General features: G+C 56.6%; 9 protein-coding genes and 2 non-coding genes across 11 annotated transcripts; 3 read left to right on the top strand and 8 right to left on the bottom strand.

Annotated features, from left to right (window-relative positions):
• Positions 1–352: 352 nt before the first annotated feature.
• On the top strand, positions 353–1,117 carry MFIFM68171_04218 (uncharacterized protein; the record flags this gene model as incomplete). The annotated part of the gene is made up of 1 exon (XM_071059638.1): positions 353–1,117. One exon carries the CDS (start codon positions 353–355, stop codon positions 1,115–1,117), a length of 765 nt encoding a protein of 254 aa, XP_070915739.1.
• A 1,301-nt stretch (positions 1,118–2,418) lies between these two features.
• Positions 2,419–3,453, top strand: MFIFM68171_04217 (uncharacterized protein; the record flags this gene model as incomplete). The annotated part of the gene is made up of 1 exon (XM_071059637.1): positions 2,419–3,453. One exon carries the CDS (start codon positions 2,419–2,421, stop codon positions 3,451–3,453), a length of 1,035 nt encoding a protein of 344 aa, XP_070915738.1.
• A 626-nt stretch (positions 3,454–4,079) lies between these two features.
• Positions 4,080–8,100, bottom strand: MFIFM68171_04216 (Nucleoporin nup61; the record flags this gene model as incomplete). The annotated part of the gene is made up of 2 exons (XM_071059636.1): positions 4,080–4,651; positions 4,713–8,100. The coding sequence occupies 2 exons, from the start codon at positions 8,098–8,100 to the stop codon at positions 4,080–4,082; spliced, it is 3,960 nt and encodes a 1,319-aa protein (XP_070915737.1).
• Positions 8,101–9,451: 1,351 nt separating this feature from the next.
• MFIFM68171_04215 (Oleate-induced peroxisomal protein POX18) lies at positions 9,452–10,027 on the bottom strand (the record flags this gene model as incomplete). The annotated part of the gene is made up of 3 exons (XM_071059635.1): positions 9,452–9,615; positions 9,686–9,886; positions 10,012–10,027. The coding sequence occupies 3 exons, from the start codon at positions 10,025–10,027 to the stop codon at positions 9,452–9,454; spliced, it is 381 nt and encodes a 126-aa protein (XP_070915736.1).
• Positions 10,028–10,549: 522 nt separating this feature from the next.
• Positions 10,550–13,159, bottom strand: MFIFM68171_04214 (Putative exo-beta-1,3-glucanase; the record flags this gene model as incomplete). Its single annotated transcript, XM_071059634.1, has 4 exons — positions 10,550–11,778; positions 11,830–11,996; positions 12,049–12,838; positions 12,892–13,159. The coding sequence occupies 4 exons, from the start codon at positions 13,157–13,159 to the stop codon at positions 10,550–10,552; spliced, it is 2,454 nt and encodes an 817-aa protein (XP_070915735.1).
• Positions 13,160–14,679: 1,520 nt separating this feature from the next.
• On the bottom strand, positions 14,680–15,225 carry MFIFM68171_04213 (uncharacterized protein; the record flags this gene model as incomplete). The annotated part of the gene is made up of 3 exons (XM_071059633.1): positions 14,680–14,718; positions 14,776–14,845; positions 14,897–15,225. The coding sequence occupies 3 exons, from the start codon at positions 15,223–15,225 to the stop codon at positions 14,680–14,682; spliced, it is 438 nt and encodes a 145-aa protein (XP_070915734.1).
• Positions 15,226–16,667: 1,442 nt separating this feature from the next.
• MFIFM68171_04212 (uncharacterized protein) lies at positions 16,668–17,039 on the bottom strand (the record flags this gene model as incomplete). Its single annotated transcript, XM_071059632.1, has 2 exons — positions 16,668–16,867; positions 16,967–17,039. 2 exons carry the CDS (start codon positions 17,037–17,039, stop codon positions 16,668–16,670), a joined length of 273 nt encoding a protein of 90 aa, XP_070915733.1.
• A 4,024-nt stretch (positions 17,040–21,063) lies between these two features.
• On the bottom strand, positions 21,064–21,145 carry MFIFM68171_t43. The gene has a single exon. It is a non-coding gene; the product is annotated as a tRNA-Ser (tRNA).
• Positions 21,146–21,409: 264 nt separating this feature from the next.
• On the top strand, positions 21,410–22,588 carry MFIFM68171_04211 (J domain-containing protein; the record flags this gene model as incomplete). Its single annotated transcript, XM_071059631.1, has 2 exons — positions 21,410–21,454; positions 21,524–22,588. 2 exons carry the CDS (start codon positions 21,410–21,412, stop codon positions 22,586–22,588), a joined length of 1,110 nt encoding a protein of 369 aa, XP_070915732.1.
• Positions 22,589–22,788: 200 nt separating this feature from the next.
• Positions 22,789–24,730, bottom strand: MFIFM68171_04210 (Sugar transporter; the record flags this gene model as incomplete). Its single annotated transcript, XM_071059630.1, has 4 exons — positions 22,789–24,138; positions 24,207–24,219; positions 24,275–24,374; positions 24,436–24,730. 4 exons carry the CDS (start codon positions 24,728–24,730, stop codon positions 22,789–22,791), a joined length of 1,758 nt encoding a protein of 585 aa, XP_070915731.1.
• A 666-nt stretch (positions 24,731–25,396) lies between these two features.
• On the bottom strand, positions 25,397–25,478 carry MFIFM68171_t42. Its single transcript has one exon. It is a non-coding gene; the product is annotated as a tRNA-Ser (tRNA).
• Between the last annotated feature and the right edge of the window lie 566 nt (positions 25,479–26,044).

Genomic DNA, 26,044 nt, shown 5'->3' with positions numbered 1-26,044 from the left:
GCAAAACGGAACCGCCAAACTCGTTTATTGCACGTGCCTAGCGAGCGCATAGGGCAGTTTTACTGTAGTACAATCCATTCCCAGCGCATCGGCATCGCCAATTGCGACTTTTGGAACTTGGCAACTCTCGCTTCACTGCTGCGCCGCTAACCGCCTGCTTGATGGGTGGTGAGTCCTTGTTTCAAAATTCCTGAAGCTATCCAGTTGTAATCCGGGGAGATTGGGGGCAATGGGTGCTTTGCACAGTTATATATGGCCGCATCTCTGGCCATCTTCCTCCATCTCATCCTCATTCCCCTTCTCCATCTGACCATGCGTTGTCGTCGTCTCTGGTGATACAAACTCTCTCAAAATGCGCACGCGCTTGTCTTTGATAACGCTCCTGGCAGCGTCAGCAGCCGTCTCCGTCTCGGCCGCCGGCCCCGCCCGGGAGCGAGCTCCGGTCACGAACGTTCTCAGTCCCTTTCCGGAGGTTGACCACTTGAACGTCCGGCAAGGGACACCACCACCTCCACCCCCACCACCAACACCATCGACACCACCAACACCAACACCAACACCACCACCACCTCCTCCTCCTCCTCCTCCTCCGCCGCCGCCACCACCACCACCACCAACCATAGCTGGCACGGCCTGCGAATCCTTCCTCTCCGCCATCCTCGCCACGCTCCCCACCCCGACCAACACGGCCCTCTCCGCCTGGGCCGCCACCTCGGCGCCCATCCAGCGCGTCGCGTCGGCCATATCCGACGACTTCGCCTACTCGGCGCTGGGGAGCGACATCGACGCGCAGTGCGCCGCGGCCGCGACCACGGCCTCGGCGCCGCCCGAGCTCGCCACGGCGTACTCGCGCTACCTGGACGCGGTGCAGACGTGGCGCTACGGCGTCGAGGGCGACGCCTACCGCGCCGCGGGCGCCTGCGGCCACGACGTCGGCCTGGGGCTGGAGCTGCTCATGGCCACCGAGGCACCCATGTGCGCGAGCGGACTCCGCGCGAGCGTCAGGCCGTGGGCGACCGAGAACGCGGCGGCGCCGAGGGCCACCGGGTATGTGAGGGCCGGGGTCGCGGTGATGGGGGCGGCGGGGGTGGGGGTGGTTGTTGGGGCTGTTTTCTGAGGAGCGTTTTGTTTTTGTTTTTTCTTTTTTGTTTTTTGTTTTTCTTTTTACCTACCTTGGGCTTTTACGGAATGTACGTTAGACGGGCTTGTCTTGTTCCGGCGTAGATTATACCCTTGTCATTGTGGGCATGTAAAAGTATAAGGGATCTGCTCTGTTGATGTGTGCAAGGGGGAGCCGGTTGGAATGTGACGGCGCGGGACCTACCCGGATCCGCTATCAACAAGGTTCCGTATCCGGGCAGTCGTGTGGTGGCAGTAGCTTAGAAGTGCATATGCAATGATGATGCAATGGGTACTTTAGCTTTGGAGCCGCACCAAGAGGGCCAGCCCGGAGACTGCTCCGGGGGCCTTCTCCATGTAGCAGGGATGCTTGGATTGACATTCTAGAGAACTGAGACAGAGGGCGTGGCAAGCTCATTCTGAAGCAACCAGCTTTAACAGCTGAAGAGGTCAAAAAGCCACATGTCAGTCAATCTGGTTCATGGTCGTTTGACTGGCCGGCGAGAAGGGGCCGTATGTAAAGGGGGGCGAGGCACCAGCCCCGGATCGTCCTCGTAGAAGGCTGAGAAGCCAAACATAGAGCCGGTTGGTAAGAGAATGTGAACATCAGAGAGGGTTGGAGCGCAGCGTGAAGCCTCCTTGACTTACACGAGTACCTCTAAACAACGTCAAGATGGTCGATTGGGCTCTCGGCGCAAATTCGTCTTTCGGTATTCACTAGCCCCGAGTCATTTCCCCTCAGAAATCCAAAAGCCCTTATCCATCAGATATGACAGGCAGCGGGGTCTACTATCCACCGGCGCTTGTAGGTCCATGCATGTTCGGGAACCCATCGATCGGTCCAAGACACCAGACGCAAACAGCACCTCCCTGTCCGCAATAATAGCCACCACCGAATCCTGTAGGTGGGCTACCTTGAACCGAACGAGCCATTTTTACTTTTTGGGTGAGATTTATGTCTCCGGATCGTACAACAGGGCCAGAGGCCCCAAGGACATTGTTCCTTCTCTCCATACCCTCAGCAAGAATCACAACCGTGACAAGACCCGTCCGAACCCATCACCCATAGACGTTGAGCGCCATTGCTTGAATCCCATCTCTCCAATCCCGGCTTCGTGGCACCTCTTCTGTTGTACACTTGACGATGAACATCAGCAACTAAGGCAGTTACACGCAGCATATATCTCCTTCCTGCATCTCTCTCAAACCACATGATCCCCCAGACAACTGTCATCACCACAGTATCATCTCCTTCCTCTCATCCCCTTTTTCAGACATCTTAGCTTGATAATTCTTAAAATGACATCCTTCGTTCCCCCCGAAAGCTTCCCACCACCTTTCCCTTCATCAGACCCCTCCTCCTCCTCCTCTTCCACCACCTCCCGCCCCTCACCCTCCCCCATCATCTCGGCCAACCACCCCTGGACATGGATCCTCATCCCAATAGGGATCGTCCTCCTCATCTGCGCGGTCGGGGTCTGTCTGCACCACTCACGCCGTCGCCGCCGCCGCCGCCGCCGCCAGCACCAGCACGAGCACCACGCCCGAGTCCCCACAATCCGTCTCTCCCCCCATCTCAGCCCCTCGTCTCCGTCTTCGCCAGAAACAGCCGCATCCCGCTCCCCGCGCCGCCCCACCCCGCGCGACCCCGAGGCGGGCTGGGGACTAGCCGTCCCGGGCTCGGCAATACTAGCCACGGCCGAGAGGCAGCAGCAGCAGCAGGAGGAGGAGGAGGAGATGCTCATCGAGCGGCAGCGGCAACAGCAGCAGCACCGCGTGATGATGATGCTGCGAGAGGAGGGGCTCAACGAGCTGGGCGAGCCGCCGCCGCCTTACGAGAAGCAACAGCAGCAGCAACAGCAGCAGGGACAGAGGGGGCAGGTAGAAGGCGAGCGGCCGCTTCCTGATCGTCCCGCTCCTCCTTCCCCGGCGCAACAGCATCTAGCGGGAGGGGAAGGACTGGCGGAGCTCGATGGCTCGGGGTCGTCTGGATCTGGGCCAGTTACTGCCCGGGAAGGAGAAGGAGGAGGGGGAGGAGAAGGAGCAGCAGGGGCGATAGTAGACTGGAGGGGTTCGTCATCGCCGTCACCCAAGGGGAGCATCGAGTTGCAAGGCCAAGATCAAGGGCAGACGACTCAGTCGCCGACGGTATCGCGGCTGGGGACTCCCGGGCTTGGGGATGGGGATGAGGATGGGGAGGGACGGGAAAGAAGCGAGAGAAGGAATAGTCGTAGTAGGGGTACCGGCGGAGACTGCGCAGATGGATCATTGCCGCCGTTGCCGCCGGCTTATGAAGAGGCGACGTCAGCGTGGCAGATGGGGAGAGCCATCTAACAGTTCAGGGCAGGGAGGAGAGGGGGGGGGGGGGGGAAGGTCCGTTGAAGCTGGGACGAATGTAAGGTGTGGATATGTAGTCTGCGCTGGGTCGTTGTTTTATGCATCGTCGGCACGGCATTGAAATGCTGATGGTTAGGGAGAGAGGAACGAATCATGCATAAGGGGTTCCGAGAATTTAATTGCCATAGTAGCTTGGGCAGGGCATCAACAAACTTCAAAATACAACGACAATGACAATCTTTCCATGACGAACACAGCGGAACGCTCTCATTCTTTTAGCTGGCCACCCTTACACTCCCTCCACGCCATCCTCAACACTAATCCCACACTACATGCCCGACAGCCATCGCCTTCAAGATGCACTTCCTTCAGTCACCGCGGGAGGATCTAGATGCCTGGTGTCTCCTTTTCCGGCCACAAGAGCCATCAAAACAACCTGCTCCGCGCGACGCAACCTAAAACAGCAGAAACAATGCTATGCTCCAGAATAACACCCCGATGAACCATCTAATGCAAGACAAGCCGATTAATACTTCCTTACCTTTTTATATACCCAGCTATGGACTGCCCAATATGTCCCACGGCCCAAGCCAATTCGTGGTCCTGTGTCCTCCCACCCAGCATTAGTTCTTCTCATTTGCCTTCTTGTGTTCCTCCAGACTCTCAGCAAGAGCTTGCGCCATCGCTGCCGTCTTGACCTGGAGCATCCACGTCTCCAAGCCTTTGCCGTTATCCGTCGCCGTCGTCACCTTGACATACTTGCTCCCGCTCGGTTCTGCCTTGTAGGTGAACTCGGGAAGCACCGCCTTGTTGAGAGCAACATGACCACGCGGTTCGGCCCGCAAGAGCAGTCGTACAGAACCGGTGGTCTTGTGCTTGAGGAGCCTCAGGGGTCCAACGCCTTGAACCCTCCATGGGCTCTTCTTCGTAGCCTTATCTTTGTCGGCATTCGAGCCGGAGTCGTCTTCGGAATCACCACCTGTGACAAGCTTGAGCGCCTTGGCGCGGACTTCATGTACGACGGTTTCGTCCTCCTCGCCCGGTCCGCCTTCGGTTAGGGAAATTTGCTCCTGTGGTGCCTCATCCCCGTCAGCGTTTGTTCCTTGACCATCTTCAGCATTGGCAGACGGCTCGGGGGTTGTTGCCGCCGGCGTGGTCGCCAAGCTCGAAGCACCGCCGAAAGTAAAAGGGGTATCTGAAAATGCGAATTAACAATACGGTTCGAGATTCGAATGGGATGCTACTATTTTACTTACTAGTACCTGTTGAGGTCCCCCCGGGGCCAGGAGCTAGGCTATTGCCAAAGATGGATGTCGCCACTGGGGGATTCTGGTTGAATAACGGCCCGCCGCTGGGCTGCGACGATGTTCCGAAGGTAAACAGGGATCCCGAAGGCTGGCTAGAGGTACCGTTGTTCGATGTACTGCCGAAGCTAAAGGTAGGCGTGGTACCACTGGCAAACGTGAACGAGGTACTTGCAGGTTGGGCGTCACCATTTCCAAAGTTGAAGGACGAAGGGGCCGAGTGGGACCCGGCACCTCCCGAGGCGAAGGGATTATTGATGGTTGCCCCGTCGGATGGTGCGGCGGAGAAGGTAAACGACGCATTCCCACCGATGCCAAAGATGGATCCGCTCGGCTGCGCTGCGGCGGACTCAGATGCAGCAGGCGTCTGCGAGGAGCCAAAGGTAAAGGTGGGTGTGGATGCGGCAGGGGTTGCGGCAGGGGTCCCGGCGGTGGAGTTACCAAAGAGAGTTGTCGGCTTCGTTTCTGTTGCTCCTGCGGCGCTTCCAAATAGAGGCTTCGTTTCCGCGGATCCAATAGTGATTCCAAATAGCGACTTCGTTTCCCCGGATCCAGTAGTGCTTCCAAATAACGACTTCGTTTCCGTCAATCCAGTAGTGCCACCGAACAACGGCTTCGACTCCACAGCGGGGGTAGAAGTTGCGCCAAAGATGCTCTTAGTCTCCGTGGCAGAAGCTGCCGGCATGGTAGTACCAAAGATGCTCTTAGCCTCCGTAGCAGGGGCTGCCGGCGTGGCGGTGGCACCAAAGATGCTCTTCGTCTCGGCAGGCTTTGCTGGCTCGGGTGCAGGGGTAGATGCACCAGAACCGAACAAAGAGGAGCTGGACTTGGTCTCACCGCCGCCAAACGCAAATTTTTTCGCTGCCGGCTCCTCGGTGCTGGTGCCAGAAGGTGCCGTGTTGGCGCCGAAAATGTTGCTCGTGGTCTTTGCCGGATCAGCCGAGAACAGGGAGGTGACTGGCTTCGCTGCTTGGTTCTCCGTGGCCTGAGTATTGCTAAACAGGCCTTCTAGCTGAGGCTGTGGAACTGGCGTCGGCTCAATCCTCTTCTGGCTGCCAAAGGCCGTCGGTTGCTGGAAGATGTTGGATTTGGGAGCCTCGGATGCACTTGTCACCGGCTTGGCCCCGAATAAGGTCGAGGGGGTGGTCTCGGGAGCAGCCTTGGCATCCTTTCCTTCCTCCTTGCCGCTCTGCTGGCCGAATGCCGGGACGGAGGAGCCGAACAATGATGTGCCTGCACTAGTCGACGGCTTCAAGCCACCAAACACAGGAGGCCCAGCAGCCGGCGTCTCCGTGCTCTTCTGGGGAAAGGAAAACAAGTTGGTTGCCTTCACCGGAGCTTGCACGGCAGACTCGGACTTGGCAGACGCCTCTTCCGTCTTCTTCGCTGGCGCTCCGAAGATGTTCTGGGAGGCGGATTCCTTCTGAGCCTCGATAGGAGCAGGAGCCTCATCAGTCTTCTTCGGGGCTTGCGCGCCAAAGTCAATAGTCGACGAACCAGTAGGCTTCGGGGCAGCAGTCCCAAAAGATCCGGCGGTCGGAGCTGAGAACTTGATGGGTGTGTTTGCATTCCAAGTGTTGTTGGTCGGCGCGGCGGCAGGAGGCTGCTCCTTGACAGGGCTTACGGACCGCGACTTGACAGCCGGTGCAGCGAACAAAGCGCTTCCATCCTGCGACGGCAGCTTCCTGACGGGTTGTCCGTCCGAGCCCCTCGTGATGCGCTCAAAGATGCTGCGGCCCTGTGTGCTCTCCCCTGCTTCCGAGGATGCACTCGACGTGCCATTCACCGCGGCGGCTTTCTTGGTGTCGACAAATTGTGGTGTAGACACCCCACCGCTCGCCGCTGCTTCGTCGCTCTGGCTGACATCTTGGCCCATAGATTCATCCTCGTCAGCGTTGGTGCTCGTCTCGCTTCCTTCGTCGGCGCCTTCGTTGCCGCTACCCTTACTCTCATCAGAGAGGTGATCAAAAATATTCGAGGAACCAGTGGCAGGCTTGGGCGCCGCCTCGAAGAGTGAACGGCCAAGAGAACCGTTGGGCCTGAGACCTGTGCTAGCGCCGAACAGGTCACTCTTGGCCGCGGGCTTAACAGGAGTGCTCGAATTTGCGATGTTTTCAAACACCGACTTGGTAGCCGACGGAGCCTTCTGGGGTGTAGGGGCAGGCCTCTGTAGCTTGGACGGATGATTTTCGTCAGGCTTGCCCACGGCGTCGGCCTTGCGCTTGTTCGCGGCCGAGAGCTCCGGAGCACGCGCGCGTTTGTTACCACCAGAGACGGACGCCATGAGCGCATTGCCGCCCGGTGTCAGCTCTTCCTCGGCTTTTCTCTTTGACGCTCCGTTCGCCTGCGGAGCTGCGTCGGCCTCATCGTCCGAGTCGGCAATCCCGTGCTTCTGCTTCCACTCTTTCTTGACTGCCTCTGACGCCCTCACAGTCTTGAACTCGTACAGACCATACCGCAGCATGATCAGGCTACGGCTCTTCTCGTACTCCTTTGCAAAGTTCAATATGTTGATCTTCCAATCTTTCTTGGTGAACACCTCATCGGCAGCATACTTCAATCGCCGCAGGTCGAGGATGCAGAAGAACTGACGCCTCTGCTGCTCGTCCAGATCGGGGGGGCAATAATGAGCGAGGAACTCGTCCGCATAGATTGAACCAGTCCGATTCGGATCTTCGGGCACCTCTTTGGCCAACACCTCGCCAGTAAGATGGCGCGGCGGCGACGGGATCCGCATTTGGAACAGCTCAGTGGATGTCGTGTGGGACAGCATGCGGCCATTGACATCAGCGGTCGAGCCGCGAGGCGCCCTACCAGGAGTGTTTGGCGGGAAACTCTGCGTCAACGTATTAGGGGGCACCCGGGGGGAGAAAGTCGGGAGCCCGGGTCGTGAATACAGAGTCGAGGATCGAAAAATGTTTCGAGGGGTTGAGGCAGCGCCCGAGAAATTGGTGCCCTTCACATTGCTGGCCGGCGGGCGCGACAGGGTTGATGTAAACGACGATGACAGGGGTTTGTTTGGGTTGTCGCCCGGCATGCGCTTCGGTGTGGCAACCCCATTGCTCGGGGGCTGCCGCGTGATATCGGACGCGGAAATGCTCTGCGAGAGCTTGCTAGACGGGCCTTGTGGTCGACCGATGATCTTTCGGGCGGCCAGTTGCGACTCGGAAGCGCGCTTCACCGGGCTCTGCGGCGCCGACGCGCTGTTGAATTCAGGTTGGACGCGCGTAGCTTTGGCGAAGGCATCGGGCTTCGCATCGCTCGCGTCTGCCGGCGTGGCAGAGCTGCGAAACAGTCCGGTGAAACCGAAGATGCTTCGCTTCTTCGACGGTAGATCCATCGTGTCGCTCGTTGCGGAGCTCAGGCTCGACGGCGATGCAAAGCGCTGAGGGGGGGGTGGAGGACGGGTGGAACCGATGTTACCGATTCACAACGTGACCGAGGTAAGAAGAGTGGTGACCCCGTGCATCCAGTCCTGGTGCTTCTCGCGCCGGTTGGCCGCGTCGAGCGTCGAGATGGATGGGCGGCTTTTTAGGCCGGGAAAGGAGGATTTGGGAGATGCGCGCGGACCGGTCTTTGAGCTAGTCCAAGTCCCCACGGGACGCGCCTGACAATGGGAGAGAAGGGGAGATAAAATAAGCGTCTCGATGGTGCCAATGGAGATGCGGATAGAAAAGGGCATCCAGCGATGCCGTGTCTCCTGTCAGAGCAGGCAGGCGATGAACGGCGGGCTGCACCGAGTGAAGCGTGTGTTTGGGGGGAGGAGCCTCCAGCGACCCGTTGCTTGGACGGCAGGGAAAAAAAAATTGAGTGAGCAAAACGCGGGCAGCTGGAACCCTGTAGAGCAGCGCGAGCACAGACCAGCCTGCTCCGATCGATGACTGCGGAGTCGCATCGACAGCCTCAGGCACGCAAACGGCCAGGCGAATCAGGCAACGGGTGGTGCCGGCGCCAAGCAGTGACAGGCCCGGTTTTTGACAGGCCGCTGCTGCAAAACTCGCAGTTTTTGGCTTTTTAGTTTACTTTCCCCGCGGATGATTGATTGGATGCAGGCACAAATTCAGCTTAGTTTCCCTTTCAACATTCGACCGCCGTTCTTCGGCTGTTGGGCTCCAAAGGTGCGGAGATGTCTGATGTTGCGACTTGCCGGTATAGCCATAAGAGGCACCCCGTCTCGACGACGAGGCCGCGTGTGACATCGCGGGGCGCAGGCTGATTTCACCCCCTGATCAAGGGTGCCTCGTGACGTGACGCTAGAAGGCCAATCGTTTCCCACGCGCCGCAATCAAGGTGTTGGAAGGGGCCACTCGTTTCGGGTCGGCCGTGTGCCCGTCAGGCCCGTAGAAATCGCTGCTCTGCGTGACATCACTGTCAATAGCAAAAGTTTATTCTTTCTTTGCAGCCTATGGTAAGCGTAGCTGCGTCCCCAAAGGACGGGACGACCAATCCACATCACATGATATTTCCAGAGAAGCCCATCTCGCGTTGCCACGACTTGTTGCAGCGGGCCCGTCCCGTCGGTATCCCCCACGCAAGACTTTCCGGCCGAACCCCCAATTCCTTGCTACGTTTTGCATGTCCCGAAAAGGGGCTATTTCCATCTTCGCAAAGAAAATTGATATTATACAGTATATCATCATCCAGCATCATTAGACTTCCACAGCCAGCGCCTTGGCCACGGCCCTCCGCATCTAGAGCTTGGCCTTGGTCTGGGCCTTCTTGAGGATGGGGTCGAGCTTGGTGGCCTTCATGACATCGCCCTTGATCTTGAGCTTGCCCGACATGAATAACCGCTGAGCGTTGGCCTTGCCGCTGACGAGGCCACCAAAGTCGGCGTCGGAGAGGGAGAGCGTAACTGTAACCGACGAGTGCCTGTCAGTAAAGCCGGTCTTTGACTGTTCCCAAAGATGAGGCCTCAAACGCACCATTGGGCTTGTCGCCGAGGCCCTTGCCAACAGTGCCCTTGTTCTTGAGATCGATATGCCAGTTGTCCGTCTCGCCGGCGGCGTTCTTGAGGACAAAGGCGAAAACGGCGTTGCCTTGCTTGATAGCGTCCTTGCGATCAGCCTCGCTGGCGTTGAGCGCGTTGTTGATTTCGTCGAAAGCCGCCGAGGACGGGAACTTATCTGCAGCCAGTGTCAGCCATTAGAATTTCGAACCCGCATTGCATGTGATTTGGGCGATGCGCCGGGGGAGGGGATCCGCGTTCCGGGGCGCCGACCACATCAGCGCAATGAGATGGCAAGCTTACCGTTCTTGAGAGACATTTTGGGCGGTGGTTTTGGGGTTGGAGAAAAGACAGGGTTCGCGGGGCTGGTTATATTGATAACTAGAGGGGAGAAATATTGAAGTCCAAATAATGGAGAATTCGTGGGGGTCGGCCAAAGTTATAGAGGAGTCGCAATCGGCGTTTCGGCGCTGCCCTTGTGGTTCCCGGGCGCGATGACGCTGGTTACATGTGAATGAACCTCGGCGCATTCCCAGGCCTTCTCCCCAGAACGGCACCATGTGCGCCTTGCGGACGGGGCTGCAGCGGGCCCACAGCGGGCCTCTCTCGCTAACCCCCACAATGGGAAAGCAGCTCACCAAGGATCGTCGACGGGAACGTGGAACATCAAATCGATCGCCGAGACGGATTTGGCGTACAAAAGGCAAAGCCGATTACCGACCCGCATGAGTTCCCAATCTATTTCCGAGGCTTCCATTTTGTTTTGTGCCAAAGACAACGGGAAACTTCAGCTGTGGAATTCATCTCGGGGCTTGTAAAAGCTCAGTGGCCAACAGAGTCTCTATCGCATCAATGTAAACACAATCCCCCAAACCACCACCATCGGCCCTATCACCGACATCTGTGCATGCATTGCTCCCGAATCTCCGTCCTCGTCCCCGTCCCCGTCCTCACCTCCCGTATTCCTCAAATATGCAGCCACGACCGCCCCCCAACCGCCCGGATTATCCCTCTGTGACGTGAAAACAGCACCATCGCCACCACCATCCTCCCCACCACTGCCCATATCAAGCACCAGATTCTCAGTCGATTTGCTGCTAACCGAGAACCACCAGGTCGCCCTCGCTCCCTGGACAAACGCCATATTGGTCTGGCATATGTCCCCGGTCAGGGTGCACTGCGGGTCGCTCCAGAGGTCATCATTCATGGCGTTGAAGAAACTCCACATGGCCGACCCATGGATGACGATGCGGTCACTATCGGCCATGTGCAGTCCCCACGCGCGGTAGCACCGGTCGTCATCGTCGGCTCCGCAGTGATCAAACGACGGATCACCATACGCCGAGTCCACAGCCCAAGGCGCCGGAGCCCGCTGCGGGGAACCTACGCCCTGCCAATAGGGCGCCTCGGTCTGGTGCTGGCCGATGTAGACGTTGGACGCCCCCCGGAGGGCGTACTGGTACAGCACGCAGTGCTCGAACGAGGTCCCGACCAGCCAGGTTGGGGCGGTGCTCTCCACGAGGGCCCCCCGGCCGACGGCGATGTTTTGCGCGGGCAGGTCCGGATCCAGCCCGTGGTCGGCTACCCAGCCCCAGACGTCTTCGAGGTAGGCGGAGGCGGTTGGGGTGAGATGCAGGAGGGCAAATGCCGCCTTGCAGTTTGCGGGGTCGGGGCCGCCGCATTGCGTGCTAACGAGGGAATCGATGGAGCCGCCGGCGCGGATGACGCAATTCCAGAAGCCGACGTCCCCCGGCTGGGGCCCCGCCATGTTGACTTGGACGATGATGGCGCCGGGGAGAATGTCGGCGACTGAGAAGAGGAGGTCGGTGAACTGGGCGACGCCGCGCTCGTCCGGGTTGCCGACTTTGATGATGGGCTGTGGGCTGCCAGGATTGGAGAAATGTGAACCGACACCCGAGATGACGCTGAAGACTTCGCCTACGAGCCTTGAGCCGGGGGGGACGTAGATGGTCTCGTTGGTGCGGTATATGCCCTGGGGGAAAAAGACTACTTTGCAGTTTGCGTTCTTGCGGAGGATGGCATTAATGGCTGGGCCATCGTCGTGGGAGTCTGGCGGTCTATTAGTAAGGAGATCCATTGTGACGTGTTAGCGAGGCTTACTGTCTCCGTAGACTCTGTGCTCGGGGTCCTCCGTTACACTGACGACTTGGCTGATGTCGTAGTTCGCATACTGGGGCAAGGGCGTAGTGAAATATCTCCCATCCACTAGGAGTCCGGTTGGTCTTCGGATGGGGAACGTCCTGCCAGACTGATATCCGTCAGGACTCCTGTAGTACGGTCAGGTCCTGCCGCCTTCTGAATTTGCAAAGAGATACCCACGTATTTCCCATTACCCAAGTCTGTCCCTCAGGTACCGACCCCTGAAGCAGTGTAGCGCCGCTCGAGGACCTCACGGCAATCGCATCGCTGACAACAAAGCCGTCCAGGACAAGCGAACCTTGGCCACTGCCGCTCACATGGGCGTTGACACCAGCATTGCACCTCGACACGGAAGAATCAACAATAGACAGGGCTCCGGTACTGTCCACCCCGCCCACATCGACACCATAGTTGCAGTTCGTGAAGCTGCAGCCCTGGATCGTCGTGACGTGGGACCTCACAACCGAGACGCCCACGCCGCAGCCATCAAACCTGAGACCCTTCAGCATGTACTGCTGGTTTGCGAGCTGGATACCAACTGCTCCGCCCGTGAAGGAACAGTCGGCAATGATTTTCCCCGAGCCGCCCTGGTTCATTGTGATCCCCACGTGGCTCGAGAACATGGGCATGTTGATGTGCACATCAGTCAAGCTGCACGCCTGCGAGACGGACCAGTCCATGGCTGCGGCCCTGACATCGCTAGCAATCCTGGTAGTGTCGATATTGAGGTTCCGCACGGCCATGTAAAAATTCTTGGTTGAACTGCCTTCCCCTTGGTGATCGTCGTAACCGTTGATGACGGGGTTCGTCTCAAGTGCTGGGTCTGCAACCAGCGTAGGAGGGCTTAAGGGGTCGCCAATCAAGAAGGTGTTGACGAGCATCTGGATGGGCTTTCTGATCAGGTATGTACCGGGAGGCACATAGACGTATGCTGGCAATGTGGTTACGGTGTTTCCCGTCCGATTCCATGCTGTATCATTTCATGAGAATCGACGCTTCCTTGTTAGGGACTATATAACCTACCGTCGATGGCGTGGTTGAACGCATCCGAGGAGTCTTCAGCGCCAGAGCTGTCTGCCCCATACTGAACCACTGTACGGTAGTATTGGAACGTTGAATCGGCAGCATAGGGGGTCGTTCCATTGTGACGGATCTGGGCGCGCCACCAAGTCTGAGGGTTTCCTTCAACCGGCCCTTGACATGCTTGTCTCGCGAGTACTTCTGGTGTGTCTGGGAACTGCTGGGCGGCAGAAGCGGCCAACAATGCCGCAACTAAAAGAGGAGCCCTCATGGCGGAACTCCCTGCCACTTTGAGAGGCGCTTAATCAATAACTTCAGGGGTCATTCCCCTGCAAATGTAGAGAACAATACGATTGATAGCTCCATTGCCGACAAGAAATTGAAGTGAGATATAGCGCGTCAGCAACAACTCAGGGGCTCCAGAGAGCCCTTGGCACATGGCAAGGAATTAGATAACAACCGTTGCGGCGTTTCGGCTGCCTAGAGGCTGTAATCCATGTGTTGCCGTCGACGCTTCCATTTTCTGACTGGCCGGCCATGGTTCACCTGGGTGCGGCATCAGCCAATTATAACCCAGTGTACGGGCCTAAATTTTGTCCCTTATTCCTGGTGCCCCATGTACCAGCTGCTGGATCACGAGGTCAACTCTTGACGATAAATATTTTTATGCCTTCGGTTCCTTACCACGATTCTGCTTTTCCTTCTACTCCTTTTATTTCCTTTGGCGTCGTATATCCTAACCAATGGTAAAAATATACCGCACTCAATCCCAGATATGCAATATAATACAGTGTAACATAACCCGCCACCCTCGACGTCGGCAGTGGAGGGACGGATCAAGCACGTCGGCGTAAGTCTCACAAGTCTTTCGAATTTGATCCGCAACTCTCACCGATCCGCTGCATTAGGACATACACTTGGCTGAGTTTGAGATCCGCGGATTTGGGGTAGAATACTAGCGTCTCAGTGAGCAGCAAGCATCTCAATTATCTCAATTCCATGATACTCGCGATCGAGGGCAGGTTAGGCGAACCGCTGCCCAACAGAGTCACACAGTTGGTGGATTGAATGCCTGAGCGCCAATCGAGTAGCCAGACTTCTTAACCTACGGGCAGACTCAGTATCCAACAGGAGCGTTGATACCTGGCCTCGAGGCCATGCCGGCCAGTTATACTCGGACAAGGGGCAGAAACAGAGCTGCCAATTTCACGATGCAAACTTTAGGACCCAAGCATAAACTGGTGAAAGGCATCCATTCAAAGCGTGATATTGCTACAAAGAGCGGATTGTGACGAGGTGACGATCCCCTCTCTAAGGATCTCCAACTGCCAAGTGTAACAAGAATATAGATACATACTTCTCTGAGCCGGCACAACCGCCGTGGTGCCCTCACCTTTAACTACTATCCACCTGATGGCCGGTAACTGAGACGTTTATCCATTGAACACACGGGTCAGATTTGTGGACAAGACAGAGCAATCCGCATGAATGGGCTACGTAAGCAAGGCTGTAGAGTGTGGGCTCTGTTCCTCGGCGTTGGTGATGGTTATCCCTACAAGAGCTGGAGTGGTTGATACGCGGCCGGTCTTTAATTGGAGACAGACAAAGATCAACAAGTGATAGGGTGGCGGCAGCGACCGGTTGGTTCCTTCCCGACGACAACTAACTCTTGCAGATCACCAGCGATGCGAGGGCGCGGCCTCGACCAGTAGAACACCATCACTGGGACGGAACGGCGTGCCTCAGAAGCTTTGTGCCTCTCATTCCTCCAACCTGGGTCACACATTGCCTTTAAGAAATTTTCGGCAGGAACCGGGTCCATGGCATGTTCTAGTAGACGCCAACGGGTACCGTCCTAAGACTAGTGGAGAGGAGAACGATGATCACGAGGCGGGAGGACGCGTAGAGGATACCGCTGCAGATGACCAGGAATCGAAGCGCGACGCGAGCTCGCACCCTAGCCGTAACGCACCCATCCTAGCCAAGACCCCCTTCGTCTGTGGCGAACGACAGCAGCAGTTGGTCGATGCAGGTGGTGTTGGGCATAGCATCGGCGGGCATGGCTATCTTGCTCCTGTCAAAGCGCTCGTAGTCGCGCCAGAAGTCGAGCACCTCGGCGTGCCGGTTTCCCAGAGCCTCCAGTTTCTCGGCCTCCCTGAACCAGATCTCCCTGAACAAGAGCTGGCGGAAATCGGGCACGTAATTGAAGTCGCCACTGAGGTCCTGCTGCCGTAGCATTTGGAACTGCCGGAACGATGCGTAGAAGGAGACGTAGTCCCGCGCCGTGGTGGTGTGGTCTTCCCACTTTGCGCCGGCTCGGGCACGCATTTTCCACATCGGCGCTGTATGGCTTCTGCTCCCAGTTCCTCGAGCCTTTCGGCACGGATACGACAGCCGCCAGCTCCTGTTCGTCCCAGGAATTGAAGGTGGGGGGGGGGGGGGGGGGCATCATAAGGTCCCATCATTGGCTGGGCAATTGCCTCCAGCAGCTTAAGCTTAGCGAGAAGTGTCGATGTGGGCTGTGTCTCTGTGAACGTGGTGGAGAGATAGTTAGGGAGAGAGGCTGACTCTGAGTGTAGTTAGTTACAGACAGGATGGCCGAGGTCATGCTTGCAGCCCTCCAGCAGAAAAAACTCGAGCTGAGTAGGGAACTTAAAGTTTCACGCAAGGCAGTGCAGGCCGCCAAAGACCGGGGACGATGCGGCCGTGAGGAAAAATATCAAAGGCGTAGTAAGCCCCTCCATCCAAACAAAGTCGTTGAGCACCCGCTCGATGTCGTGTATGGATATCGTGGCCTTCGTAGCCTTTTTGGGCGACCAGAGACGGAGGGTAAATGGGTACGTGTATGGTTAAAGGAGTTGACAGTCATGTCCCCGGCTCACATGACTTGTAGGATGGTTGGTTGTGTGATATCCTTGGGTTTCCACCAGTTCGCCAGATAGATAGCGATCGCCAGAACAGCAAAAGGCAATGGTAGCGATCTCAATTTGGGTGACGGGCAGCCCTGCAATGCTGCGGGCGGCCACACTGAGAACTAGCCAGGTAATTCTGCAGAACGGCGATGGCCTTCAGGAACCAGTCTGCCTTGCTCATTGTCTTGGATGTCCTTGTCTCCTAGGATGAGGTACATAAGCGGATGGCCCCCGTCCCAAGCATACCGCGGCGTGAGTTTGGACGCGGTGAGGGTAAACAGGCTCGTCGGCTTCGCGGCGTTGGACATCCGGGTACAGAATGCCACCCATCTGGGTGTAGGACGGATGCACGGCGGTCCATACTTGTGTTGTTCACCATTTTATCTGCAATGTTCTTTCTGACTTTTCCGAGTCGCTCGCTCCCCCCCGTGACGAGAACCGGCTATGCTGATGCCTATGCCTGGGCTTCTCTGCCTTGGTAAAGACAGCTCCCGATCCTCCCCCGACTTATGATGTTCAGAGACCGACTCCGGAGGCACGCTGTCCGGTCTGGGTTGGCCGTTTCCCGCATTATGCGCTTCTTCTGGCCAGTTTGGTGGTGACGGTGTCGGGATGCTGTGGTTCCCCTCTGCTTCCCCCGGAGTCTCCGAATCAAGCGGCGGGGGCGGCGGCTGGAGTCCCAGGAGGCAATAGAGGAGTCTCGCCCGTGGCGGGTACTCCATCTTCCGGCACCACTTGTGGCTGGCCATGAGAGACCCGAGAGCCATGAGATTGGCCATGGTAGGCCATGGTCCACGTAATCGGCTCTGCATCTTGCACATTCCGCCGATTTCGATTATCCTGTAATATTCGAAGAGTCGTGTCGAATTAGCGTAGTTCGTCGAGGGCCAGCCGGAGATCGCAGACAGCCTTAGAGAAGACGAACTCGAAGAAGAGCATGTTGATAGTTATCCATTTGGTTTTGCGTAACCCTCTCCTCCACGCGCTCTCGTTCCGGCCCGGAACATTGAGGTGCAGCACCGTCCACGTGCAGGCAAAGATGGTGGTCCAGACGAGCGAGAGCGTACCTGGGGGTGGCGCATGCGGGTGTGGGTCTGATCAGCCGGCACCTGCTCCGCGAGCCCGGTCCATGACAGCATCATACCTTCTCGTGAAGCCTAACTGACCTAAAGCAATCGTATTTGTCGAGTTCCCCGCGTGCAGCAGGACCCCAAAGTCTTCGCGGTGACCGGGACACATAGTACCTACCCTGGCAAGCCTGGCCCATCCACTGTCTTCCCACGTTTGCACTTTGCCAGCTCGTGCTAGATAGCAAGTTCCCGCTTCCCGGGAAAGAACGAGAAGAGACCCGGACAGCCAAGGGTGAACTGGTAAGTGCATTCAGATGACCACCCTCCGTATACCTCGTCCTCACCCGCAACTACCTTCGTTGAGATATCCACATTGCCCGACAACGCTCCGACGTTCAGGTTGTAGGCAGGCACGCTCGTCCGGTCGGCACGATCATAAATACCTTCGCATCTCCCGTCTCGTCTCTTCTTCTCTTTTTCCCCTTTAGCATCTCTGGAGTAGTCTATGGCAACCGATGAGGAGAATTCCGAGGTTGTCCCCTTGGAGCGGCGGGAACGCTCTCCTTGGGAGCTGTCCACCTGGGTTTCGACTCGGGTCTTGGAGCAGGCAAGACATGCTCAAATTTTTGGCACCCATCTCGGCTTCAAGTCGATCACTTTTTTTTTTTTCCATTGAGCTCATGGGTTTACTCGTGACTCGAAGGAGATCGAAAGAGAATCGTGTCCATCTCCCATGACGACGCCATTAAATCTTTCCGTACGTGCATTGCACACCGTCGTTCTCATGCCCGCAGCAGTTGTCGGTGTTTGGGTTGCTGTTGGAGGATGGCCTGTGCGGCCATCTTCCCATCCTGGGCCTGACAACCTCCTCCGCCACTATTCCATGGCACAGAACACACCATTTCCACCACATGCCTCCACGCTTGGAAGGGGAAGTGATCAATTTGGATGCGATACGTTGCTTGCAGTATGGTGGCCGAAGCACAATTAAAATGGAGGCAGAAGATGGCTGGCATACTCTGTGATGAAGAGGGGCGCGAGCATCCATGGCATCAATTTCTGTGCTCGCACAAACAAGCCACCGCTTCATCAGAGCTTAAATTCCGTAACACAGTGACGCAACGCGCTGTATGTGTCACCTCCCAACGGCAAGGCGATGCGGCCAGCGCCTCGACGAGCGGAGTCGGCGCCGAACCTTGACAGGCTTCGGTCGACGTAAAACTGGGCGCGCCCACATTATGAGGTATATAGGGAAAAATGTGGGCTGTAACTAATACCTAAGAACAACCACATATGGTCAAATGAGTTATGTCTCCTACTCAAGAGGATGCTTTGTCAGTTTTTTTTTTTTAATGATCCCAAGCTCTCGAGTTCGAGTCGAACTGTATGAATTTTTTTTCGAGGAGGTCTCGACGTATTGTAGGACCCGTCTCATTCTACTGTAGTAATTACGTCGCATCCGCCCAACTTCCGCTCATCGCCTTTCAAACAGGCAGGCGGTGAGCCGGACACGCATATCAATTGAATCGCATCGTTATAAGTAATTGCAACCGGAGTCAAGAATCGTATTTCCATGAGTACTTACGACCGGAGCCAGGCTGGAACTGTTCAAATCTGCTATTTACACTCAGATCCGTTGATCGCATTGGGTTATTTAGGGTGCAAGCGCTCAGCGCGGCGTATCTGTAGATGGGCGACTTGCTTGTACCATTCCATCAGCAGTTGGTTAATCGCAAAAAAGTGGTATCAACCAATTGCCCTGACCTGAGCGATTAATACGCAGCCCTTGCACAACGGTTGATCGTTTGGGATGTGGAACTGCGAGGTATTCAATTGATCGCGACCGTGTTACCGGGAGGGGGACAGGCAGGGACTTCCAGAGGGTAGTAGGTACAGTAGCATGTTGAGGCTAGGTAGCTAGAGTTGGCACCTAGGACGGCAAAACATGACTTTTCCTGTAATCCATGTGTTGCTGTTGAGACTTCCGTTTTCTGAGTGGTCGGCTGCGCTTCACCTGGTGACTATTACTGTTCATCCCAGCTCTGCCATGACGCTGCTCCTCAATGAAGATAGACAACTTGGCTTCGACGAGGACGCTGTATCAACGGCTTCTATTGACAACGGCGAAGACCATCCACCCGAAGAGTCTCACCACCAGGACAGAACAGCGAGGCCACACCGTCCCCGAAGAAGGCGGGATGCGAACCAATTTTTCTTTGACTTCCTCATGCTGCAGAAGTTCGACTTCACGCGTGACATTATCGTCCTGATCGAGAGGGCTGGCATCAATGGAGCAGATATTTATGAGCACATTCCGCTGAGGAACATCCTTGACTCCGGCAGCAAGGAAAGCTTCATTAACCGAAAGATTTTGACTAACCACTCGATGGATCCGGCAAAAATCCGCCAACTCTCTGAGGACGAGCAAATAGAACGGACCCTACTAACTATTTCTGGGAGTCTCCTTACACCCACCCACAAAGTCACACTATATTGGCATCGTCTCAAGGATACGAAACAACGTCGGGCTCGGTTTTTAGTTGTGGATAATGACGATGTCGATGTCGTTATTGGGAGTGCGCTTTGGTCAGCAACCGAAGGGCCCAGCCGCCGGTATTTGGCCATTCCCGGGTATCAATCATGGAGTATGCATATCTGTGGGCTACAGAACTCGAGGATATTAATAACCATGTTTTATAGGGGAAGGAAGAAAGACGAAAGAGGCGGAGAAGGGAAAGATGCGGGAGGCTTGGGCTACCATTCGACGTCAGAAGGAAGAGGCAACCAGCAGTACTTCGGGGGCGTCATCTGCAGCTGGAGAGGAATAAGTGTAGCGCAGCATTGAACGTACAGGGTAATCTTTTGCAAGGCTTCAATACACCACCTCTGCCAACCGAGACGATGGTGCGATAGGGGAAGAAGAGGCCGTTCCGTGCAGAAGGGGATATGACGGATTGGCCCCCTGGTGAGACCAGGACGGGGGATGTCGTTATCTTTCCTAGTTTTAGTGCGCCATACGTTTTGAGAAAGATCATAGGTAGTTGCAAAGGAGATCCGAGATTGCGCAGCACATGCTAGGCAAGGTGAGGATGGTTTACGAGGAGAATCTGGAAAAGGAGGATGTACATATGTTATAACCTACACCCGAGAAGGGTCAGAGTGCAAGGACGCCTGGGGTGTTGAAAGTGTAGAAGAAGGGTCGATCGCAAGTGCCAGATAATACCAGTCACTGTTGCTACAAGTTGTTCTGCAAAGAGCTTCGCAGAAGCTTGTAAACAATGAACATAATATCGCTTGTGTAGGGAACCAAAAACAATTCTCTCGGACGAGGTGTAAACACCTCAACTATATAGACTCTTGGTGCCATAGAGCTGTCCATGTCCCGATATCCCGATGTCCCGATGTCCCGAAGCCTCTGGACATCGCCTTCCTGGTCCCGGTATCCGCATGGCCCGAGACCCGATTCGCAGTATGAGGATATACCTGCCGAATCGTTTGTCCGCAGAAAGATGACATGGGAAGCATGCAGATACTTCACACCCGTGTTGGCATTGAAGTTCGCTGTCCGTGTAAAGCTTGCTTTCGAGTTTCTCTCACGACCGCAATGGGGCGAGACGTGCTCATGGTCGACATTTTGTCGGCGTCTGCGAAGTTGGGGGAGCAGTGTGACCTCACCCGACTTCGCACAACACATCTAGAGCCAATGTGGGAACCAATGCGCTATCGTCCAAGCCAGCTGGCAAGGGTTGCGGAGATACTAGGGTGGAGACCGGGGATTCCCGAAGAGCGACGACTGAGCGACGACTGAGCGACGACTTATCTGCGGCCTCGCTGGGGGAGATATGAACGCTAACACCAAGTCAGAGCATAAGTACCGCAAGTTGCCCGAGATCACTTTGCGTGTGGGAAGACATTCCTCCGCCGCCGCCGACCCGTCTCAAGCCGTTCCAAAAGGACGTCACTCGTAAAAGGGACCGGGGAAACATAAAGGGGTTATCAATCTCAGGGCAAACGAGAGTACCGAAGCCTGGACAAATTCTTCTATACAGGGCTCCTCAACCCCCAAGACCAGAAATCCTGTTTTGACATTAAATCGAGTCTCCTCCCAAGCATATTGGGACATGAGAAAAGAGCCAAGCCAAGGCAGCTGCAGTAGTCCCAGAGCTACGAAGCCAAAAGACGAAAAAAGTGATCGACGTGGGCCTGATTCGAACAGACGCTCCCGAAGGAACAAGATTTCTAGTCTTGCGCATTAGACCACTCTGCCACCACGCCTTATTCACTTGTTAGTGACAGGGGTAATTGGCTTGATATCGCTGGCCCACAGCCGAGCCGACATTTTTCCGAGCCCGGATCGGACACCTTTGAGATGAATGAATCCTAAACGGAAGCAGCAAAGTCGCAACCAAGTTACCGTTGCCAAAGCCAACCAACTTTTGGTCGTTCACTGCTCTGCCTTCTCTTTTCTTTGTTTTGCATTGCGGTGCATTAGTAGGAACCCGCCATGTTCTGGCATTAAACCCCAATCATCCGTCAACCATGTCTGCCCTCCTCTCGCTCCTTGGTTGGAGCTTCCTCCCCAACGTGAGTCGCATCCCCCTTCCCCTGTCGCGTCCTAACACACCCATTGATTCGATCCGTCCCTTGGATTAGCTCGTCACAGGCTGGGCGCAAACCATCTACTACGGCATCACCGTCCGCGCGGGCGAACCCAAGCCGCAGCCGGGCACGCCGCGCTGGGCCGAGCACCGCCGGCGCATCCACATCATCGTCGTGACCCTCTACCTCCTCTACACCATCTACGAGGCCGACTACGAGCTGCAGCGCGCGGGCACCTTCTACACGGACCTGGGGGTGCCGCTCTCGGCGACGGACCGCGAGGTCAAGTCGCGCTTCCGCCGCCTCGCCGCCCTCTTCCACCCGGACAAGGTGTCGGCGGCCGAGGCGGGCAAGGACCCGGCCGACGTCAACGCCTACTTCGTGCACCTCAAGACGGCCGCCGACACGCTGACGGACCCGGCGCGGCGCTTCGCCTACGAGCGCTTCGGCCCGGGCGTGGTGTCGTGGCAGCGCTGCGTCACCATCCGCGACTACGTCGTGCGCGGCGCCCAGGCCCTGGTGCCCTACTACGGCGCGGCGGCCGTGCTCATGTACGGCCTGGGTCTGCTGGGGTACCTGGACTGGGGCCGGTACGAGCGGTGGCTGGTGCTGGCCGTCTTGTTCGTCTTCGAGGTGCACTGCGTCACGCGCCCCGGCATGCCGGCCGTGCTGGACAAGATGGTGAATCCCCTGCTGGGGAAGCTGGCGGGGAGGGCGCCATACCTGCAGTTTCAGGCCATCGCGCTGGCGAGGAAGCTGAGCGTGACCCTGTACATTGCGTTTTCGCAGATTGGGCCGCTGTTGACGGCTGATACCTCCGGGGGCCAGCTGGTGGTGAAAGGGAGCAAAGGGGCGAACGATGAGGTGGCGTTGAGACAAGGCTTGGAGAGGCTGGAGATAGCCGTCAAACGGCTGGATGCGGACACTATGAGGCTGCTGGAGACCGAGATGGCCCCGTTTGCCGGGGATGAGGAGACGTTAAAGTCCATGTGGGCCAAGGTTAGAGAATGGCTGGTGCAAAATACGATTCGCTCGGACCCCATGGTTCGGGATGCGTTAGGGCGGTCATTCGCGAAGCGTAGGATGGACGCGCCGGCGGGGGCTAAGGGGAATAGATAGCGGGAAACTCGTCTCTGGATTTCTAGACAGCTATTGGTTTACTTATTGCATAGAGATACGTTATAGCATATTGCTAGCCGGGTTTTGATACCTATTGGACAGGGACCTCCGGCATCCTCGACCGATCCGTGTCGGCGACGTGTCCAAAAATGCCAAGCGAATGGTTCTATGAGGCCCATGACTCGTAAAACGTTTTCCAGCTACAACCTCTGCCTCCCCCGAGTCTCAATCGGAATCAGACAAATGGCCACAAACGCAGCAAGAATAAGCGCCGCCGACAGGTAAACCGGGGCGGTCGTGCCATCCCCTGGCACGGTAGCAGCAATGATGGGCGCCAACAGGCCCGTTGCCCGATTCAAGAAGCTTGCGACCCCGGTGCCCGCACCGCGGACCGGAGCGGGGAATATCTCGGGAGTGAAGGCGTACAGGACGCCATACATGATGTTCTGCGCGAAGGCCTCGACGCAGGAGAAGGCTAGCTGCGACGATGGCGACTTGCCCAGCTTGACAAACAGGAACAGGAAGATGGCCGACACAAGCGTCGATATGGCGAGGGTGCCGCGCCTCCCTAGTAACGGGGACCTCATGTCGACCGCGTACGCCGCAAGGAGGCTGCCCGGCACGCCGGCAACGCTCGTGATGGCGTAGTTGCGGTATGTCTCGCCCGTCATCTCCGATGCGACAGCGCCGGCGGACTCTGGCCTACCGTCGCCGCCGTGCGAACCGCCGTGCGAGAGATATTGCGGGAGGAAGGCGTTAAATAAGGGATACCCCATCCCGATCGTCGCCCAGCTGAACCAGAGGAGAGATGTGGTCAGACCAAGCGTGCGGTTGTTGAAGAGGGGCAAGATGCGCTCGGCCGAGAAGGAGGCAAGCCTCTCCTTGATAATGTTTGTCGCTGCCACACGCCGCCGGTGCCGTGGGGCGGGGTCGTCGACAATTGCATCCAAGATCTCCTCTGTGAGCCATGTCTTCGTGTTGTTTCTGAAGGCTATTCCGTGGACGACAGCCACCGCCTCGGCCTGTCGGCCCCTCGAGAGTAGGTATTTCGGAGACTCGAACATGTGAAAGAGGAAGAAACGGACAATAAACATGGCAAACGTGATAATGCCGATGGTCATGACAAAGTACCGCCACCCTTCGTCTGCAGGCCAGTTGGCGATGAAGTACCAAGCAAAGAGGGACGAACACAGCTGTCCCACTGGCCACCAGACGGAGAGTAGGGTGAGGAGCGAACTGGAGGCGTCTGGAAGGAATTCGAGGAAGAGGGCACCATCAACAGGCAAGTTGCCGCCGACGCCAAAACCCAATGCCGCGTACATGAGACATACACCGGGCCAGCTCGACGCCCACGCAGAGGCTGTGCCAAACACGCTGGTGAGGAGTAGCGTGGTGTTGAACGCTATGCGCCGGCCCAGAATGTCGGATCCGATGCCCCAGAAGAAGCTCCCCAGACACAGTCCGACAAACAATGCCGAAGTCGTGTAGCGGACCGACTTCTCCGAGACGCCGAACTCGGCTGAGAGGGACGGGAGGGTGAGAGAGATGCCCTTTATTTTGCGTTAGTGTCCATTGTAGCTCATGATGGTGATGGATGGATGTGAAGTATCCGACATACCTGCATCCATAGACTACGGCTCCAAGGGTTAACGAGTTTCGTGCTGTCGACCAGTCAGGGGCACTCACTTGTCGGCAAACCAACCAAATCCACAAAGGACAAACAGCTGCCAGTTATACCTCCCCATCCCAATGTCCTGGATCGCCTTGTTGATGAGCTTAGATTTTACTGAAGTACACGTCATTTTAGCAGTCACGCTCGAGAGCGAAGAAAAGGGCTTTTTGCTTACACTCATACGCCGTCCACTGTTTCTCTCTCCCTCCCCTCCGCACCTCCTTCCTCAAGCCTTCAATGCTATACTCTGGTATAGTGCTCATCTCGAGCATTCCCGTGTCTTCACCATCGCCATCCTTGCCCCTGCAGTCGTCGTCGTCAAGCGCATCGTCAGCTGGCGGCCTTTCGGAACTGGATCCTCTCGCCCGGTATGAGTGGCTGTGTAGATGGGCTTCGTCGAGCGGGACTAGCACCCCGGGGAAGTCGTCGACAGTATCGGCCCGGCGGCGTGTCCGAAGCCTTGGTATCATTTTGCTTTTCACTCTCCCCAATTCCCACTCGCACGCTTCCCTGCTCCGTCAATTCGCGCCACCTTGGCGCCAGTGCGAGTGGCTTGATTTTCTTTTAGAGACGGCACGCCGCCGAGTGGTAGATTGTACAGGGTATGACCGAGTGGGTAAAGAGGGCAATAAGACAAATCTATTTTTTCAAGCCTGCTGCTATATCTCGATTGCGTACGACTTCTTTTGAGGGAATGCACCAGCCGATGCTAGGGTAAACCTGAAAGGTTAGAAACCGATGGCTCTAAGTTCAATAGGAGTTGTAACTAGAGTCGCCGCCTTCGGCCTGTCACTCATCGACCAAGTTGGAATGGTGGTCGGCAGAAGATGCTGGGTTGCGAGGTAGAAAGTGGAAGCTGAGCTGACAAAGTCCCATTTCCGTGCACAGCGCAATCGGGATTTCCAATCTGGAACGAACTCTCAGCACTTGCATCGGCGAATCGGAACCACGCCACAGCGTGGGGGTTCCCCTGGTTTCAGCGCATCCAGTGGACCTTCCCCTATAGAGTCACGCGGCCATTGGTTTTTGGCACCCAAGGGCAGTCATTGAGCGCCGCCCGTGTCATTCCAGGTTCCGCTCTGACAGAGCATCGCACACGCCCAAACACCTCCATATCAGAGCAAAAATATAAACTCCGACGTGGGCCTGATTCGAACAGACGCTCCCGAAGGAACAAGATTTCTAGTCTTGCGCATTAGACCACTCTGCCACCACGCCGTTAACTGATGCTCACGTGACAGCATCTCTCGATCTTTGAATGGAATTCTCGTTGTCGTCGCGTTGTCCATCGTGTTTAATTTCTAGCCAAGGCCCACTGGTATTGTGCCTGGCAAGGCAGTGCACTCGTTTCAGATGAGGCTGAACGACATCGGGATAAGCTTAACTGCGGGAAAATGCTCCCAGACTCCCGGCGCGATCCCTGGATAAGTAACCCTCAGACTCTGATGTGTGCCTGCGTATTCGAATGTCCGTTGTATTTGGCCACGGGCTTTGGACTGAATGGGGAGTTTGACGGCGCTCGAATTGGCACTCATGGCATGTGCCGTCGCCCTGAACCTATGTTCGCTTCAGGCACAAGTAACGGCCTGCCGGTTCTCTTTAGCCCAAGGGCACTGACTCCAACCTACACGTCCCAACTCAGAAACCGGCACGAAGCGAGCCATTGGAAGGTTCGTCGGGAGCCTTCCCGTGAGATTGGAGCTGGACTCACACATTCCAGACCCCCTTTTTACGCGTCCAAATCCGTCAACAAGCCTCGGCATAAGCTGAAGCCGACCCCAGTC

This window comes from Madurella fahalii, assembly GCF_045866475.1.
Source record: "Madurella fahalii IFM 68171 DNA, scaffold_2, whole genome shotgun sequence".
NCBI lineage: Eukaryota > Fungi > Ascomycota > Sordariomycetes > Sordariales > Madurella > Madurella fahalii.
Note: the sequence above shows the minus strand (reverse complement) of the source record. Positions and strands in the feature narration are given on the sequence as shown.